Source organism: Syngnathus leptorhynchus, chromosome 14, assembly GCF_054491065.1.
Source record: "Syngnathus leptorhynchus isolate UIUO chromosome 14, UIUO_Slep, whole genome shotgun sequence".
Taxonomy (NCBI): domain Eukaryota; kingdom Metazoa; phylum Chordata; class Actinopteri; order Syngnathiformes; family Syngnathidae; genus Syngnathus; species Syngnathus leptorhynchus.
The window spans coordinates 3805237-3822326 of record NC_141208.1 but is presented as its reverse complement, the minus strand read 5'-3'; the positions used below and the strand labels follow the sequence as shown (position 1 = coordinate 3822326).

Sequence of the window (17090 nt, the reverse complement as noted above, 5' to 3'; positions counted from 1 at the left end):
TTAATTTAAAATCCATGTTTAGATTATTGAAATACATTTTTGTACTTTTTTTGACCAGAAGCCCTGTGAGGCGGACAGGCTGATCAGTGCTTCAATGAGCCCCCTCCGTTATTTCATTGTAATATTTATTTGTAAAAGTACCCATTATGAAGCCTGCAGATCTTTTTCCTTAAGTAACTTGAATGTTTGGGGTTTGGCTTGCTGCTTTATACTAAATACCAGTTATATTTTCAAAAACTTAAAAGTAGATGATGACGCTTGTTTTTGTAGTTACACGTTTCAATGCCTAGGGGGCGCAACCATTCTGTTGGCGTAAAAAAATGGAATACTTCAGGCTCCCGGAGAGATGAACACAACACGCTAGGAGGTCTTACTCCGAAAACTAATCGGTTTATTGCGTGAATTAACTTTCGGTCGACAGTTCTCTGAATAGAAACGAATCAAAATGTTTTAAGTTTGTCTGACAGAAAGTTTTGACTTAAACTCGCCGGGTTTGGCGCGTGGAACCGTGACGTCGACGAACGTCAGCTCTCCCGTGGAAGGTAACGGGAGTAGTTGAGCAACTCGAAGCAGACAGGAAGTGATTCCTTCTCGGCGTCAAGGCTTGACAAGTGCACGGATTCTTTATTTTATCTGCGCAAACGCTGGCCTGGGTGAAGTTGACCGGGATTTAAACAGCACCACACACCAACCAGGTCCACTAGGATGTTGCCCTTGAGGTAAGCGACTTTGACGGGACATTCCACAACCCCCTCCTCGACGCTCTGGGACGTCCAGTTAGCCGCCATGCTAATTAGCGAGCCTCGGATTTGCTTTAGGGTGTTTTATCGACCCCTTGTGTGTTATGTTGACGTGACTATGTTTTGAAATTACTTTTCTGATTTTTCAAGAGTCGCACGTCTGATTAAAGTGATAGTTAAAGGTATCCAGGTGGCGGAAAAAGTTGGGAGGAATGTTCCAGGAAGTGTCACAATCCCAATACACGAGTAGAGTGGCTAGCAGGGCTGGTCTGATTTTTTTATTTTTTATAATGGCAAGAATAAGATTTATCCATCAACTTTCTATAGCATGTATCCTCATAATGGTCGCTGTTGCGCTCTAGGAATTTGATGACTTCATCAATGTTCCTCTCTCACGATTTAGTCCAGATAATGTGGAACCACTAGCCAACATGTCTGTCTGCATGTTGGGCATTGATCACAGAGGATAGCTTGGTAGTTTTTTTCAATATATATATATATTTAATATATATTAATAAACTTGACAATAATATTCATAATAAATAATAATATTTTTATTATTATTATTTGTCCTCTGAAGAATAATTTTCTGTCAGTATAAAAGCATTAGACACTGTGTGTGTGTGTGTGTGTGTGTGTGTGTGTGTGTGTGTGTGTGTGTGTGTGTGTGTGTGTGTGTGTGTGTGTGTGTGTGTGTGTGTGTGTGTGAGAGAGAGTGTACACACGCACAGCATGAAACTATGCGCGTGATCAAAAAGATGAGCATCAACTTGTCTTGTTCATAAGTTTAGCTGGCGTGGCAGCGTGCGAGTCACGTAATTAAGCGTTAGCGTCTAATCTTTCCACCCCCACGAGGTGTCCGCGTTTCAAGAGGATTTACGGGTCTTCTTATTCACTTCTGTTTATCAGGTTACGACCATATTAGGAAGGCTAAGACATCTGGCTCTTTGTGTCTGCTGTTTTGTTGTTGTTGTTGTGTCATGCACACAACCAGAGCGTGCTTAATGGGCAAATAACAAAGACACTCTATTAGGTACACCAGCTAGTAGGATTAAAGGTATTGCAGAGGTTCTTGGGGATGGCGGCGCGTCTGGCTCGGTGTTTGCTGTATTGACTTCTTCTTTTGTCTTCCCATCAGTCTGACTGCGAAGGCCATGTCGGACGACGTGTAATCAAGCCCGGTGGACAGCAGGAGGCGCCATGGCGGAGCTGCCCATCGCTCCAGGCCAGGTCTACATCGAGGTGGAGTACGACTATGAGTACAAGTCCAAAGATCGACTGATCAGCATCCACCAGGGAGAATGCTACATGCTGGTCCAGAAGACCAACGAAGACTGGTGGAAGGTACGCAGGGAGGAGGGCAGCAAGGCCTTTTACGTGCCAGCCCAGTACGTCAGGGAGGTCCGCAAAGCCCTCATGCCGCCCCCTAAGCCTTTACCTCATCACCCCGTTTCCGCTGGGAACAACCCGCCCCATCATCCAGTTTCAACTGGGAACACCCCGCCTCAGAACACTGGTGCTGTCTGGGTAAAACCAGCTAATCTGGATCTGGCACTGGTGGACTCCTCTGCAGACAGACCCGAGTCCATCCCCGCACGTTCCCCCTCCGTTCATTCCACCTCGTCCATGCATTTGACGCCGCCCATCCAGCGGCGGGACAGTAACCACCACCAGCAAGTCCCCGGCACCCCCACGAGGCTTGAGCGATCTTTAGGCGAAATCCTGGCCCAGAGCTCCGTACCGGTGCCTTCCCAACGAAGCAATACGTTGCCGCGCACCCGGGCCCGATCCCCAGATTTGATCCGGGCCCCGCTGGACGTGGACAGCCCCCCGCACTCGGCAGGTGAGGAACAGCGGACCAACGACTCTGAGTCCGGGGACGAACTGAGCAGCAGTTCTACTGAACAACTCCAGGTTGGTTCTTTGATTGGTTCTTGCATAATTGGGATGTGGCCATTTTCCTCAGTCCTGCATTATTTCTTTATGTACAGACCTCTGCTCTGACTTTTTTGGGCATGTGTTGATTGGTTGAGGTTGGGGTTAGGGATGAAACCCGGTTTGAGTTGGGGTTAGGTCTGAATTTGGGTTAGAGTTGACTGGCTTCGTGTCGATGAGTCCAACTTCGGGCCTGGTTGGTATGAAGTGTGCAACGTGAATGAAACTGCCTTTCCTTGCATTGTCAGACTTCTTTCCTTGCTCAGGAACTCTGGGACATAAACGACAGTTTAAAGGCCACGGCAAATGTCACTCCGAGTGCTTGTAAAGCCCGCAGCGCTTTAGTGGCTGTGTGGCCCAGTCCGCCCGCCGTTGCGGTCATTGCACGCACGCTTCGCTGTGGATTTATTGGTGCTTGTTTTGAGAGAGGCAAAACAAAGACAAATAAGACACATTTTTGTCTTTGTTTTGACTCAGGGCTAAAAGCAAGCCTGCTCAGGAAGAAATCCTGGTGCCTTCTGAGGCCTGTCTGGATCAAAACCTGGAACGCGCGCATGCATATTAAGACTACTTTTGCTGTCTCGATTTATTTCTCATGATAAAAATTCACCACGTTCCCTCCGGGCTCCGATCCAGTCCTGTTACAGATGTTTTTTACCACCCCGAAACATGCTTGACATGTATTAAAACGATTTTAAAGCTCACTGATGCCAAGTCATCCCCTGGATTAAAACTGGAGAGATTAGTTGAGACTAGTTGAAAACAAGTTAGCTTTGTTTGGCTAATCACATGCAGATGCAAATGTTTATCAAAGACAGTGCATGACATGCTCGCTGAAGAAGGAAGGAAACGTTCTGTGATGATCTCCATTGCAGGGATCCCTTTCAAAGAAGTCTCTCAATAATAATCTGCATTCTGTGCACTGATTAGGAGGAGATCATCTGCTGACTCTTTGATTAGACACAACAAGCGTGTGTGTGCACGCTTCTTCGCTAGATAGAGCTTTTCTTCTTAATCCCTACAAGCTCTTCAATTGTCTGTGTGTGTGTGTGCCTTGTTATGTCAGCAGAGCACTGCTCTCTCTCTCGCTCTACCTCTGTGTGTGTGTGTGTGTGTGTACGATAATGGTGTGCATTTAGCATTTCCCCCCATGTCAGACACACATCGAGCGGTCACGCCAACAGCAGCGCAACGATAGTGGACATCGTCATGTACCCAGATGACAACCGCACGGTAGGACGGACGGAAAGACTCTCTCTCTCGCTCGCTCGCTTCATCTTGAACGTCAGTCAGCACATTTTGCACACAGGGTGTCAACGGCGCTCGTGGCAACAATCGTCCCGGGACGCACGACAGACTGACCAAAAGGGTTGAACTAGCGGCGCAAGCACTTATTGACAGATAAGCAATTGTCAATTATTTTGAGAAATAGAAATTGGCATTGTTTAAAATGCCTTGATTTCAGCCAATTGCATTTCAGTCGAGCAAAATTGACGGCCTTCAAACGGTTCCTACTCAAATCCAACCCAATTCCCGATTTTACTCCCCTGCTCTTCTAGGAAAAAAAGAAATGACAATTCAAAATGAAATTTGCTCTTTGTTTCCCCAGTCAGGGATGTACTTCATTTCTTTGTATTTTTTATTCTTGCAACACGCATGCATAATCTGTCCTGTGATGCCGGAAAGTGCGAGCCACGCCGCGCTCGCAAGCGTGCTACATTACATAAGAGCTCCGTAATCACATTTGTTTGGACAGCTGGCGCCTCTCGGGCACAGCGGCACTATCAGAATGTGTCCGGAATAAGTGGAGAAGTGGGTGCGGGGATTTGTTTTTGTGCTTTTTGACAATATAAAGTAGCTGCTCTCTGCTCTGGCATTAGCGTGAGCAAAATTTCGAGTTTGTGTTTTTGTGCCGTCTGAAAACTGTCTTCATCCAGCATCGTTTGACTCCAGGATAATCTCTCTCTCTCGCTTTGATGAGACTCGGCTGATGTTCAGTGGGGAAATTCTTGCCCCGCCCAGGCGTACACCCTCCCTCACCTAAAAAGGTGGACAATGTCTTTTGTCACCTTCAAGAAAGACCAGTTTTCCTCTGAACTTTGTACCCCACTGCAAGCATTCTCGTCAATCATTGACTCCGTCTGACTCATTTCTATTCTCATGAATGAGCCGTATATTATCTCCCTACTGCACCGAAGAGTTCTTAATTGCGCTTGCTGCGGTAAAATTTCTGACTGACAACGTTTTGTATTTAACTGCTAATTGGGCTCATAATGACACCAATTCTTCAAAGGTTGCATTCAAATAGTTGTGTCATTTTTAACAACACAGGAAAACGAGACAGGAAACTCTCGTTTGTAATGTTCTTTATCCCCCAATTGTTGTTGTGAAACGACTGACGTAGCCTAGCGTAGTACAGCGCCAGTAATTAGGGCTTCTTTTTTTTTCCCACGTGTTTCCAAGCCCACTCCAGATTTGATGGCTAGATTATTCTTGCCGATGACTCACCGTAGACGTTGAACCGCCTCATTGGTGCACATTATTTGGACTGCGCTTGGGAATACGGGAGCGCTCGGTCTTTGGGCTCGTCGGACTGGTTTGATCCCGGCAGGTTTCGAGTGTGCTTCTCCTAGAAAACCAAAGCCTTCGAGACCAGAAAGACCGGTTCCTGTTCGATGAATGAAGTGATGCGCTTCCCAAAAGGAAAAAGATTTTGTTCCCACGCCGTCTGTTTGGATATTCAAGCAATCATTGGCAATTTCAAATAGTACGCAGACAGTAATTATTTATTCATTTCAGTTTTTCAATTAATATTTGTAAGTTGCGTTTTATGACCAACTTGTGCTATAATATTGAAGAACTAACTTTACAAACATTGACGTGTCCTCATATAACAATAGAGTTGCAACAATGCAGCCGTATAAAACGAGTCAAACCGGTTGTGACATCTTGTGACACGTTGACGAACTAAAACGCAAAGTTTGAGGCCAGAAGTTGTCGTTTTGAGGCTTCATTGGCTTCGAGCGCTCCGGATTCAGTCAGGTGTAGCAGCAAGTGACAGATTGATGAAAGAAATGATTTCCACAACATCAGAGTAGAACTGCGTACAATTTGACCAACGCTGTTCTGACTCTTCAATCTCAAATCATTGAACCTACTCCCAAATCTCCAAAAATGTCCTCCACTCAAAAGGAAGTTTGTCAAAGGAGCTTTCACTGCACTGCACTGCAAATGAATTGAGGTCGACGTGCTCAATACAGAGTTCATCTTCCTCACTTGTAGATGAAACATCATTGTGATTTGATTACAAAGAGTTTTCTAATCGTCCAGAGCCGCTCCGCAGCGCGCTTGACCTTGGCCAGACGTATTTGGGCGCATTGTCAAGCGCGAGGCGTCCTAATCGCCTCGTTATTGTCATCTGCATAATGACGGCCAACGTCTCCCCGCGCTAATCTCGCTCTCCAAAGCTTGTTGTTAACTTTTTGCCTCAATTCAACCTTTTCTTCTGTTCAAATGGTTTTCATATGCAAAGCACATGGTGTTGCTGTGTATTTTGTTTGTCCCTAATTACCTTTGTTGCCTTGCCAGCCAAAGCCGGGGAAGGTGCAGGCATGCATGAATATTCATTCTGGTGTTTGTTTTGCTCAGTGTGCCCATCGTGAACGAATAAAAATGCGTTCCCCCAAAAAAGACATTGGACCGTCCCATTTGAAGGTCACTGTGGAGTTGCGAGTACGTGACGTGCTGTGGCTCCGCGACTAAACACTGCCACAGTTGGCTTCTCTAGCGCTGCCCGGCGTGTTTGAACAAGTGTGAGCGTGCGGTGCGGCCAGTCAGTCGAAAGAATGCCATCCGCCTGCGCGCGGCGTGTTGTTTGCTCGCCGCTCGGCTGCGGTATGCGAGCTGGCGGGTTTCGTGCCCAGGAAATGGGGCAAGAAATGCCAAATCTCAACCCAAGCTCCGCAGCATGAAATTTGGTAGCAATGTCCATAGTGTACAATCGCTTCCAACTTGGAACACATGGGCAATAAATTGGCCTCTAGTGACTTTCCCTTAACGCCATCCCTGAGGTCAGGGCAATATGTTGCCTCGCCCGCACTTCCCAATTGTTCAGCTGCTAGCGGCACCTGGTGGCTGATATTAAGCGCCATCGTCGAGGTCGGCGTGTTGCCGCACACAACTCGATGACACGTTGTGTTTTGTCCCCCTTTTGCGCCGACACAGATCCCAAACTAGCTAAAACTACCTTGCTGGGTCCTTTCAGCAGGTCAGCGTGTAAGGGGTGCACAGAATGAGAATTCAACGGAAACCCTCTCGCGTGTGCGTGGTTTTGGTCTCTTAGCGACCTCAAGAGCAGGATGCAAAAACCGCCGACAACGCTCGATTGACATGACAGACTTCCCTTTTGACGCGCACTGCCGCATAAATCACACGCTCGTCCCTCGCAGCGGAGACAAACGAGGGTCGATGGCGCTCATACGAATGCGGAATAGTCGGCGGGCCCTCTCCATGCACCAAGAGGTAAACCATTTGAAATCGCCGCATGTGCCAAAAAAACAGCAGGGTATAGCCCGCCAACCGGGCCGCGGGTTGGAAGGATTGACGTGCCGCGGGCGGGCTCGCTCTCATCAGGCGCCGCTAAAGCTTTGCAAATGCACTTGTTCATCATGGGGGTGAACACATCTGCAACGACAACAGCAGCAGCAGAGCCATGTTTTTATTTTCACTTGCGTGTGCAAACACAAAGTCATGCATTTTGTTCCATCTTTTCTTGCGGCACTGCTTGACTTGAAATGAGTTTTGCAACAAAACCTTTGTTTCATGTTTTTCAATTAGGTTTTTTTTTTTGGTCAATGTTTTATTCAAAAAGACATTTTTAATTGACCTACTTCTTTTGACCTACACCAGTAAATCCAAAGTCAAGTACACTACTCACTCATCGTTGACGATTCCGGACGTTGCCATCGTGTCACCTCGTGGTAATTTTGAAACGGTGACTGAATCCTGGTGAGATGAAATCGCTGGCCAATTTGGACTTTGAGTGAGGTCAAGTCTAAAGTCTCTCACGTGACGTTGCGTGCAGAGACGCAACTTTTGAAAATTGTGCCGCAGCGCCACATTAGTAGAATCTTTTCAGTTTGGTGGCCGATGCACATCCCCGTTTCGAGATGCAGGCCGGGCCTGCACTTTCGCTTCCTCATTTCTACCTGATGCAGCTTCTTGCTGACTTCCTTCCTCTGTTCTGCCCTTGTCGCCTCTATTCCGTGTCGCCATGACCTCCGAGCTGTTGTCAATGTCCACATCTCCTGGTGACAGGAGGGAGGCAAAAGTTCCCCAGGCTGCTCAAGTTAGCCCTCAGTGTAACTTTGCTACCATTTATTTTGATATTTTGTTGCACTTTGCTCACATTTGCCAATTGGCTCTGTTTGTGTGTGCGTGTACACTCTGAGCTTCAGCTTTGTGTGTAATGGGAGAGATTTGTTTCATGGTCTGGACGGTGGCTTGAGGTAAATTCAAAAGCGCTTTCTTGTGTCTTCAGAGCGTGCCGTCGGGCCAAGGCCGGCCGGACTCGCCTGTGTACAGCAACCTGCAGGAGCTGAAGATGAGCCAGTCGGCGGCCCCCCCACTCCCAGCCGGCGCCCCCCAGCAGGTGCTGGGTGACTGGGAGTCCTACAAGGACCCGCACGGCCGCCTCTTCTACTACAACCGCTCCAGCCACGAGAGGACCTGGAAGCCGCCCCGAGCCCGGGACGCCAATACCAGCGCGGGGGAAAGCAACGAGGTGAGCATAAACGCCCCTTTCACGCAGGAATGGACAAAAAAAATGGCAATAAACAGAAAAGCAGCAGTGTGGAACGTACTAAATTAAATCAGATGAAAAAGCAATGTGAGTGTTTTTTCTGGTCCATTCTATCCACAACGCAAGACCTCCACTGACTATGTCACAGTGCCCCCTGTAGACCAGAACTGGCACTGCTAGCAATAGTTCCTTGTCTAAAACGTTGCTTTCTGCCTCTGCTTGCTTCGCTTTTTTTTGTGTGTGGGTAGGGAGCCCCAGACATGTTATAAAAATTGTATAAAAGCCACAAAATACTATTATGTTTGCAATTATACCGATTTAGGGGCTTATGTCGTGGCCACAATGTGGCACCCTTGATATCGGATGGTGTGGCCACAAATTCTCATTTTGTGTGCTTTTTTTTTTTGTTAGCAGAGCTTTTTGTGTACACTAACTGCTTTGCTGTCTCAATTTAGCATTTTGTAGACATTTGGTAAGCACCTACTGGCATTTTTTTGCACATCTACGCCTGAAAACCTGCGACATGTCATGTCAGTGGCTCTGCACACGCGGGTGTGTTGCTTATGGTGTCTCCCTCCTCTGTTGGTGAAAGGTGACTACTTCTTCCTCCTTCTTTTTTTCGTCTGTCTGTCTGTCTCTCTCCCTCTCCACACTCAGAGCACTCCCCTGTCGCTCTCTCCAGCTTTCTTGCCTTTCTTGTCGCTGTCGGCGGGCCGCCCGGGGCCCCTGTGCTCGGAGGACGCGCACTTCGGCGCCTACTCCAGCCTGTCGGACGGCTCGCCGCCTCACGGGTGGTCCGAAGGGATGAACGAGTACGGCCACAGGCTTTATGTCAGCGACTATACTAACGAGAAGGTACGGGGGCTTGGCTCAGCCCCGCCCGGCCCGGCGTGCGGCGCGATTGTGCCCTTCCTGATGTGACCACCCGCAGCAAACGTTCAATTTGTTTTGTGTATCGTTTCTAATTGTTTTCCAATGTACATCAACAGTGGTTAAAGCACGTGGACGAGCAGGGTCGGGCGTATTACTACAGCGCAGATGGCTCCAGGTCCGAATGGGAGCTGCCAAAGGTAAAGCAAAGAACAAACTATAGGAAGAGTGGAGAAGATTCAGTCTCTTTCTCTTCTCTTGCTCTTCTAGTACAACCATTCCCCACCACAGCACTTGGCAGAACCCGGCAAGACTCGCAGTCTAGACAGGAAGCACGTGGACCCCATCGTCCTGAAGTGGAGACACAGCGCTTTTGTCCAAGAACCCAACGACAAGGTGCCTCACATAGGAAAGACGATGAGATGCAAGTCAGCAATACGTCCCATTTGTCGCCTTCTCCAAATTAGATTGTTGAGCAGAGGCATTGGTGTCATCATGTGCGCGATTACCACGAGTGTGCGTCCTCACATTTCTTAGCGTATTCAAGAGCCTTGGGAAAGTCTTTAACATCACTTATTAAAAATGTCATGAAAAGCCTTGGCAGAAGCCCCAAAGACTCATACGTAGTCTTTAGCGGGAAAATCTTCCATTTGGCTCCTTTGAAGACTGAAGAAATGGAAAGCAGCAGCACGTGGGGCTGCCCTGGAAACGTTGACGTGTGCGTTGCGCTCACCCTGCTCGGTGTGCCCGTCGAGCGACCCACATGACCGAACGTTGCCGTGTGCGTTGCGCTCGTCTTGCTCGGCGTGCTCCCACGTGACCTAACGTCGGCGTGTGCGTTGCATTCACCCTGCTCGGCGTGCCAGTTGACCCACATGACCGAACGCCTTGCCTTGTGTTGGTTCTCCTCGCCAGGACTCCCCAGTGAGCCCCAAGTCCCCCGCATCCGACTGTGGGTCCAGCCCCTCGTCTCCTAAGCGCCCCGCCTCTGTCAGTAAAAAGCCCCGCCCCCAATAAGAACCTCCGTCTCGTGCACCTCTTGCCAAGGTTTCCACATTGGTTGGGAAGGCGGCACTGTCAAAATGTGTCATCTTTCTTTCGCCCTTGTGGAAATCTTATTTAGTTTTTTTATTTAGGCTTCTTGATGTTACCTTTGCTTCTTTCCTCGCCATTGACCTATTTTGTGGTGGAGTGCCGGCACGTTTCTTGGAAACAAGCGATTTAAGGAAAAGCAACAAGTTTCTCACCCGAATGAATCATCGTACTGGTATTCTATTTGGAGTGAATTGGGAATCGTATACGATTGCATTGTGACTGGATCAAATTGTAATGTAAATGCAACCGGAGTGAATCGTGTGGCAATTGCAGTCCATTGTATCTGAAATTGGACACGATCTTCTGATGTCCTCAGAACGAGGATGGCTTCTGGCTCGGTTGTCAGCGTTGCATTCCTTTGATCCAGCCTGCTTGCTTTTCCTTGAATTAGCCCGCTGGCATGTCTCTGGCGTGTCTCTGGCGTGTCGCTGGCGTGTCGCTGGCGTGTCGCTGGCGTCCATTCGCATTTGCGTTTGGGCCGGTTTTGAATGCAGATCAAAGAGCCGAGCTTTCCTTTGTTTGGGTGCTGCGATGCCGTCGTGCTGCGATGATTGTTGCTTGTTGCCGTGGCGCACGTTCAAGCCGATTGCTCGCTGTGGTTTCAATCTTTTTTTTTTCCCCCCCCCCTCTCTTTGTGTTCAGCCCTCAGAGAAGTGTGGCGTGCTCAATGTGACAAAGATCACGGAGAACGGCAAGAAAGTTCGGTGAGTGCAACTTTTGATTGTCATTTAGTATTTTTCGACCGTGCCGATTTGAGCTGCGCTTGTGGACCGACTCTCCGTCGTAGGAAGAACTGGACTTCCTCCTGGACAGTTCTGCAAGGCTCAGCGTTGCTCTTCGCCAAAGGCCAAGGAGGCGGGACGAGCTGGGTTCGTCAATCAAAGCCTCACTTTCAATTAATGGCTACTTTTGTCCTGAGTGTGATTGTGCGCCATTTTCAGTTTGGCGGCGGTCAGTCCAAACCCGAGTTTACGGTGGATCTGAAGGGTGGCTCGGTGGATTGGGCCTCCAAGGACAAATCTAGTAAAAAACACGTCATTGAGGTGAGGTGGACTTGATTTGACTTCATAAACTAGCACGACAACATGAAAAATGTAATTGTCGAGACTTTTGATGACTTGCACAGGTGAAGACCCGGCAGGGCACGGAACTCCTGATCCAGTCGGAAAACGACATTCTCGTCAATGAGTGGTACCGAGCGTTAAGGGACGCCGCCAGCGGTCCGGTAAGCACATTTGCACACTCCCATCTTCTCAAGCACACATGGTTGGTTGTCTGGAATTGATATTGTTGGAATCAAACGCTTAAGTGGCTATTGACATTTAATTCTGCCAAACACGTCCTTCACTCGGGAGGGAGCCAAAGAGTAAACCGTTACATCTGGAGTTTCTGGAAAACCCCCGACTCAGCAATTTTGTTGCGTGAACTCTACTTAGCAGGCCACTGGCTTGCAAAGGTGGAAAACGATGAAATTTCTTATCGGTGACCGGCCGGCATAGTAATTTGTGTGCTCTCCAGGCATGCGAGTCGGACGAAGCCGTAGAAGAGGACATGCCCGATTCACCTGGAGCAGACACGGAGAAAGAACGCCGAGACTCCAAGAAAGGCAGACGTACGTTCACTCAAATGGGCTCGCAATACAAGTTGACAGCAAAGCGTAAAGGGCATTCCCGATACTATGAACGGCAGACGCTGTCTTGAAACAAAACATCATCCAACGCTTACCGCTCAGTCTTTGTTCCTGCTGTGTCGTCACGGTGACATAGATGATGGTTTCTGCTTCCCGTGCAGTCATGAAACCGTCAAGCAGCGTTGACGCGGCCGATAACAAGAAGACCAAACACAAACTGAAGAAATTCCTGACGCGGCGGCCCACCATGCAGGCTGTTAGAGACAAAGGTTACATCAAAGGTACCCTAACCCAAGCCAAACCCGTCCGGCCCGAAAACCGGAAGGTCCAATCCACAAGGCGAAGAGTAGGACGAAAACACATTTGAGTTTTCCTGTGTTTGTGTGTGTGTGCGCCCAGATCAGGTGTTTGGAAGCAGCCTGTCCAGCCTGTGCCTGAGGGAGAGCAGTACGGTGCCCTCTTTTGTCAAGATGTGCATCGTGCACGTGGAGAGCAACGGTGCGTCCCGCGGCGCCACCTGCCTGCCTGACGACATGCCACGCAAGGCTTTTCATCCGTTTCTTTCTTGCCACCTTGCTGCCCCCCCCCCCCCCGCCCCCCTCCTCGGCAGGTCTGCACATCAGCGGCCTATACAGAGTCAGTGGTAACTTGGCCCTCATCCAGAAGCTGCGATATGCCGTCAATCACGGTGAGTCCCCCGTGCTAATGTTTTCTGCAGCTCTTTCTTTATTTCTGGCTGTTGTCTTGGCAACGTGTAGATGAGCAGGTGAACCTGTCCGACAGCAAGTGGGAGGACATTCATGTGACCACCGGAGCCCTGAAGATGTTCTTCAGGGAGCTTCCTGAACCGCTCTTCACTTATGCGCTCTTCCAAAACTTTGTGGACGCCATCAGTGAGTGCTCGCCTCTGAAATTCATGCTGGAGATTTGACGTCAAATTATCAATGTGTCAGCGCGTTTTCCACATTTAATTATTTATACATTATGTTTTTTGAACCCGTGTTTTTTGCAGTATTTCTTTTGTTTCAAAATATAGGTTTTGAATTTTAGATTTTTCATTGACTGTTTGCTACTTTTTAAATGTTATTTTGTTGTCATTATTATCGAGCTTATAAGTTAATCGACTTTTATTGTTTCGGGTTAGGGTTTGTTTGGACAGTTGCTCTTCAGCTTCATTGCGCCATTCACACGGCTCAAAGAGGACTTTTGATTGTCTTCTTTCGAATCTGTCTCGAAGTGAACCTGTTAAGAGCTGGAGACCAGCGAGCGTCAACGCAATCATTAGCACAACGTCATCACACACGCTGATGATGGTCTTTTCATTTTCTTTGGGGGTGGCGGCCGTCTTGCAGAGATTCAAGACTACAAGGAGCGGGTCCACACCATTAAAGAACTTGTTCGACTGCTGCCCGAGCCCAACCATGACACCATGCAGGCCCTCTTCAAACACCTCCGCAAGTAAGAATCATTTCAACGAATATTGGGCAGTTTCTGCAATTGTTTTGCTTCATTGAGATCCGTCTTCAGGGTGATCGAGCACGGCGAAGAGAACCGCATGACAAACCAGAGCGTGGCCATCGTGTTCGGCCCCACGTTGCTGAGGCCCGAGGTGGAGACGTGGAACATGGCGGTCCACATGGTTTACCAGAATCAGATCGTCGAGCTCATCCTGGTGGAGAAAGACAACATATTCGGCAGATAGAAGACGACGGCCATCTGCCCGAACCGGAACCACTCTTTGCACTTTGGACTAGCTTTGGCTTGCTTTTTGTCACACTGGATTCTAACTTAACTCAAATTATTTTGACACTAGGAAGACTGGAAATAAACTTGGGTGGCCATTGGTCGTTTTCGGACGTTTCAAGCGCCTCCTTTTCTGATCATTTGTTTATGCTCTAACCTTGACGAGTGACCTTCGACTTCCAAATCTCAATAGTAGCGTTAGCTTCGCCTCCGCCAACACTGTGATGATGACTTTAAAAGTTTGACTTTTAAAATTAAAGCTTTTATTGTTTTGGCTGTATTTTTTTAATTAATTTTTTTACGACGATGATATGAAGTCGTTTAATAACTCGTTTATTTTTACAGTCTGGCCCGATGAGCAAGGAAGGCATCTCGAGGAGTTTTCATTCTAATCACAATTAACACTTTGAACCGGCGAGTGGCAACACAACCGCGTCAGCGTTTGTTCATTAGCACTAAAAAAGCAAACAAATGACGCTCCAATGCTTTTATGATTTTTTTTGTCTTTGCCGAGGTCAGGCTGGCTGAGATGAAATGCTAACCATATTCCGCCACTAATTAGTCCTAAAGCAGTTTGCTGACCCGCTGCTATTTAACACACAGGTTGGCTGGACACTTTAAAGAAACAGAAATTAAAATGTGGTGGAAAGGTTAAAAGGAAAATAAAACGTTAAAAATCTTCATAAACTTATTTTTGGGCATAGCTCTCAATAACAGGCCACTTCATTAGGGAAAAATCATGGTCAAAGCATAAAGGAAAGTGAAACGTGCTTTCTGATTGGCTGGTTGATCTGTGACGTCACTCGGACACAGGTGTACCTAATTACAGGCCACTTTATTAGGGAAAAAGCGAACGTGAAAGGTGCCACACCCGCCCTCACCCCCACTTTCTGATTGGCTGGTTGATCTGTCACGTCACTCGGACACTCCATTAGGTACACCGCCATTTTCAGGTGTACCTAATCACAGGCCATTTAATTGGGGAAAAATCATTGTCAAAGTTTAAATGAAAGTGAAAAGTGCCACACCTGCCCTCACCCCCCACTTTCTGATTGGCTGGTTGATCTGTGACGTCACTCAGACACAGGTGTACCTAACTACAGGCCATTTCATTAGGGAAAAAGCGAAAGTGAAAAGTGCCACACCCGCCCTCACCCCCACTTTCTGATTGGCCAGTTGATCTGTGACGTCACTCGGACACTCCATTAGGTACACCGCCATTTTCAGGTGTACCTAATAACAGGCCATTTCATTAGGGAAAAATCATTGTCAAAGTTTAAATGAAAGTGAAAAGTGCCACACCCGAACAACCCCCCACTTTCTGATTGGCTGGTTGATCTGTGACGTCACTCAGACACAGGTGTACCTAATTACAGGCCACTTCATTAGGGAAAAAGCGAAAGTGAAAAGTGCCACACCCGCCCTCACCCCCACTTTCTGATTGGCTGGTTGATCTGTGACGTCATTCGGACACCCCATTAGGTACACCACCATTTTCAGGTGTACCTAATAACAGGCCATTTCATTAGGGAAAAATCATTGTCAAAGTTTAAATGAAAGTGAAAAGTGCCACACCCGAACAACCCCCCACTTTCTGATTGGCTGGTTGATCTGTGACGTCACTGGTACACAGGTGTACCTAATTACAGGCCACTTCATTAGGGAAAAAGCGAAAGTGAAAAGTGCCACACCCGCCCTCACCCCCACTTTCTGATTGGCTGGTTGATCTGTGACGTCATTCGGACACCCCATTAGGTACACCACCATTTTCAGGTGTACCTAATCACAGGCCATTTCATTAGGGAAAAATCATTGTCAAAGTTTAAATGAAAGTGAAAAGTGCCACACCCGAACAACCCCCCACTTTCTGATTGGCTGGTTGATCTGTGACGTCACTGGTACACAGGTGTACCTAATTACAGGCCACTTCATTAGGGAAAAAGCGAAAGTGAAAAGTGCCACACCCGCCCTCACCCCCACTTTCTGATTGGCTGGTTGATCTGTGACGTCATTCGGACACCCCATTAGGTACACCACCATTTTCAGGTGTACCTAATAACAGGCCATTTCATTAGGGAAAAATCATTGTCAAAGTTTAAATGAAAGTGAAAAGTGCCACACCCGAACAACCCCCCACTTTCTGATTGGCTGGTTGATCTGTGACGTCACTGGTACACAGGTGTACCTAATTACAGGCCACTTCATTAGGGAAAAAGCGAAAGTGAAAAGTGCCACACCCGCCCTCACCCCCACTTTCTGATTGGCTGGTTGATCTGTGACGTCATTCGGACACCCTATTAGGTACACCACCATTTTCAGGTGTACCTAATAACAGGCCATTTCATTAGGGAAAAATCATTGTCAAAGTTTAAATGAAAGTGAAAAGTGCCACACCCGAACAACCCCCCACTTTCTGATTGGCTGGTTGATCTGTGACGTCACTGGTACACAGGTGTACCTAATTACAGGCCACTTCATTAGGGAAAAAGCGAAAGTGAAAAGTGCCACACCCGCCCTCACCCCCACTTTCTGATTGGCCGGTTGATCTGTGACGTCATTCGGACACCCCATTAGGTACACCACCATTTTCAGGTGTACCTAATCACAGGCCATTTCATTAGGGAAAAATCATTGTCAAAGTTTAAATGAAAGTGAAAAGTGCCACACCCGAACAACCCCCCACTTTCTGATTGGCTGGTTGATCTGTGACGTCACTGGTACACAGGTGTACCTAATTACAGGCCACTTCATTAGGGAAAAAGCGAAAGTGAAAAGTGCCACACCCGCCCTCACCCCCACTTTCTGATTGGCCGGTTGATCTGTGACGTCATTCGGACACCCCATTAGGTACACCACCATTTTCAGGTGTACCTAATCACAGGCCATTTCATTAGGGAAAAATCATTGTCAAAGTTTAAATGAAAGTGAAAAGTGCCACACCCGAACAACCCCCCACTTTCTGATTGGCTGGTTGATCTGTGACGTCACTGGTACACAGGTGTACCTAATTACAGGCCACTTCATTAGGGAAAAAGCGAAAGTGAAAAGTGCCACACCCGCCCTCACCCCCACTTTCTGATTGGCTGGTTGATCTGTGACGTCATTCGGACACCCTATTAGGTACACCACCATTTTCAGGTGTACCTAATAACAGGCCATTTCATTAGGGAAAAATCATTGTCAAAGTTTAAATGAAAGTGAAAAGTGCCACACCCGAACAACCCCCCACTTTCTGATTGGCTGGTTGATCTGTGACGTCACTCGGACACAAGGGTAC

The 17090-nt window shown here is 47.8% G+C and overlaps 1 protein-coding gene across 3 annotated transcripts; it reads left to right on the top strand.

Annotated features, from left to right (window-relative positions):
* The first annotated feature begins 323 nt into the window (after nt 1-323).
* On the top strand, nt 324-14087 carry LOC147046080 (rho GTPase-activating protein 12-like). Of its 3 annotated transcripts, XM_085930371.1 has the most exons (17): nt 326-719; nt 1879-2654; nt 8215-8457; nt 9133-9330; nt 9465-9545; nt 9616-9741; nt 11083-11144; nt 11228-11309; nt 11382-11483; nt 11567-11665; nt 11959-12052; nt 12232-12351; nt 12470-12568; nt 12681-12758; nt 12829-12963; nt 13423-13528; nt 13598-14087. In XM_085930371.1, exons 2-17 carry the CDS (start codon nt 1941-1943, stop codon nt 13770-13772), a joined length of 2514 nt encoding a protein of 837 aa, XP_085786497.1. In that variant the 5' UTR covers nt 326-719; nt 1879-1940; the 3' UTR covers nt 13773-14087. The 3 variants fall into 3 exon arrangements, with proteins under 3 accessions (XP_085786496.1, XP_085786497.1, XP_085786498.1); XM_085930370.1 differs by having other exon boundaries at nt 324-719; nt 11228-11483; XM_085930372.1 differs by lacking the exon at nt 9133-9330 and having other exon boundaries at nt 11228-11483.
* Nucleotides 14088-17090: the final 3003 nt, after the last annotated feature.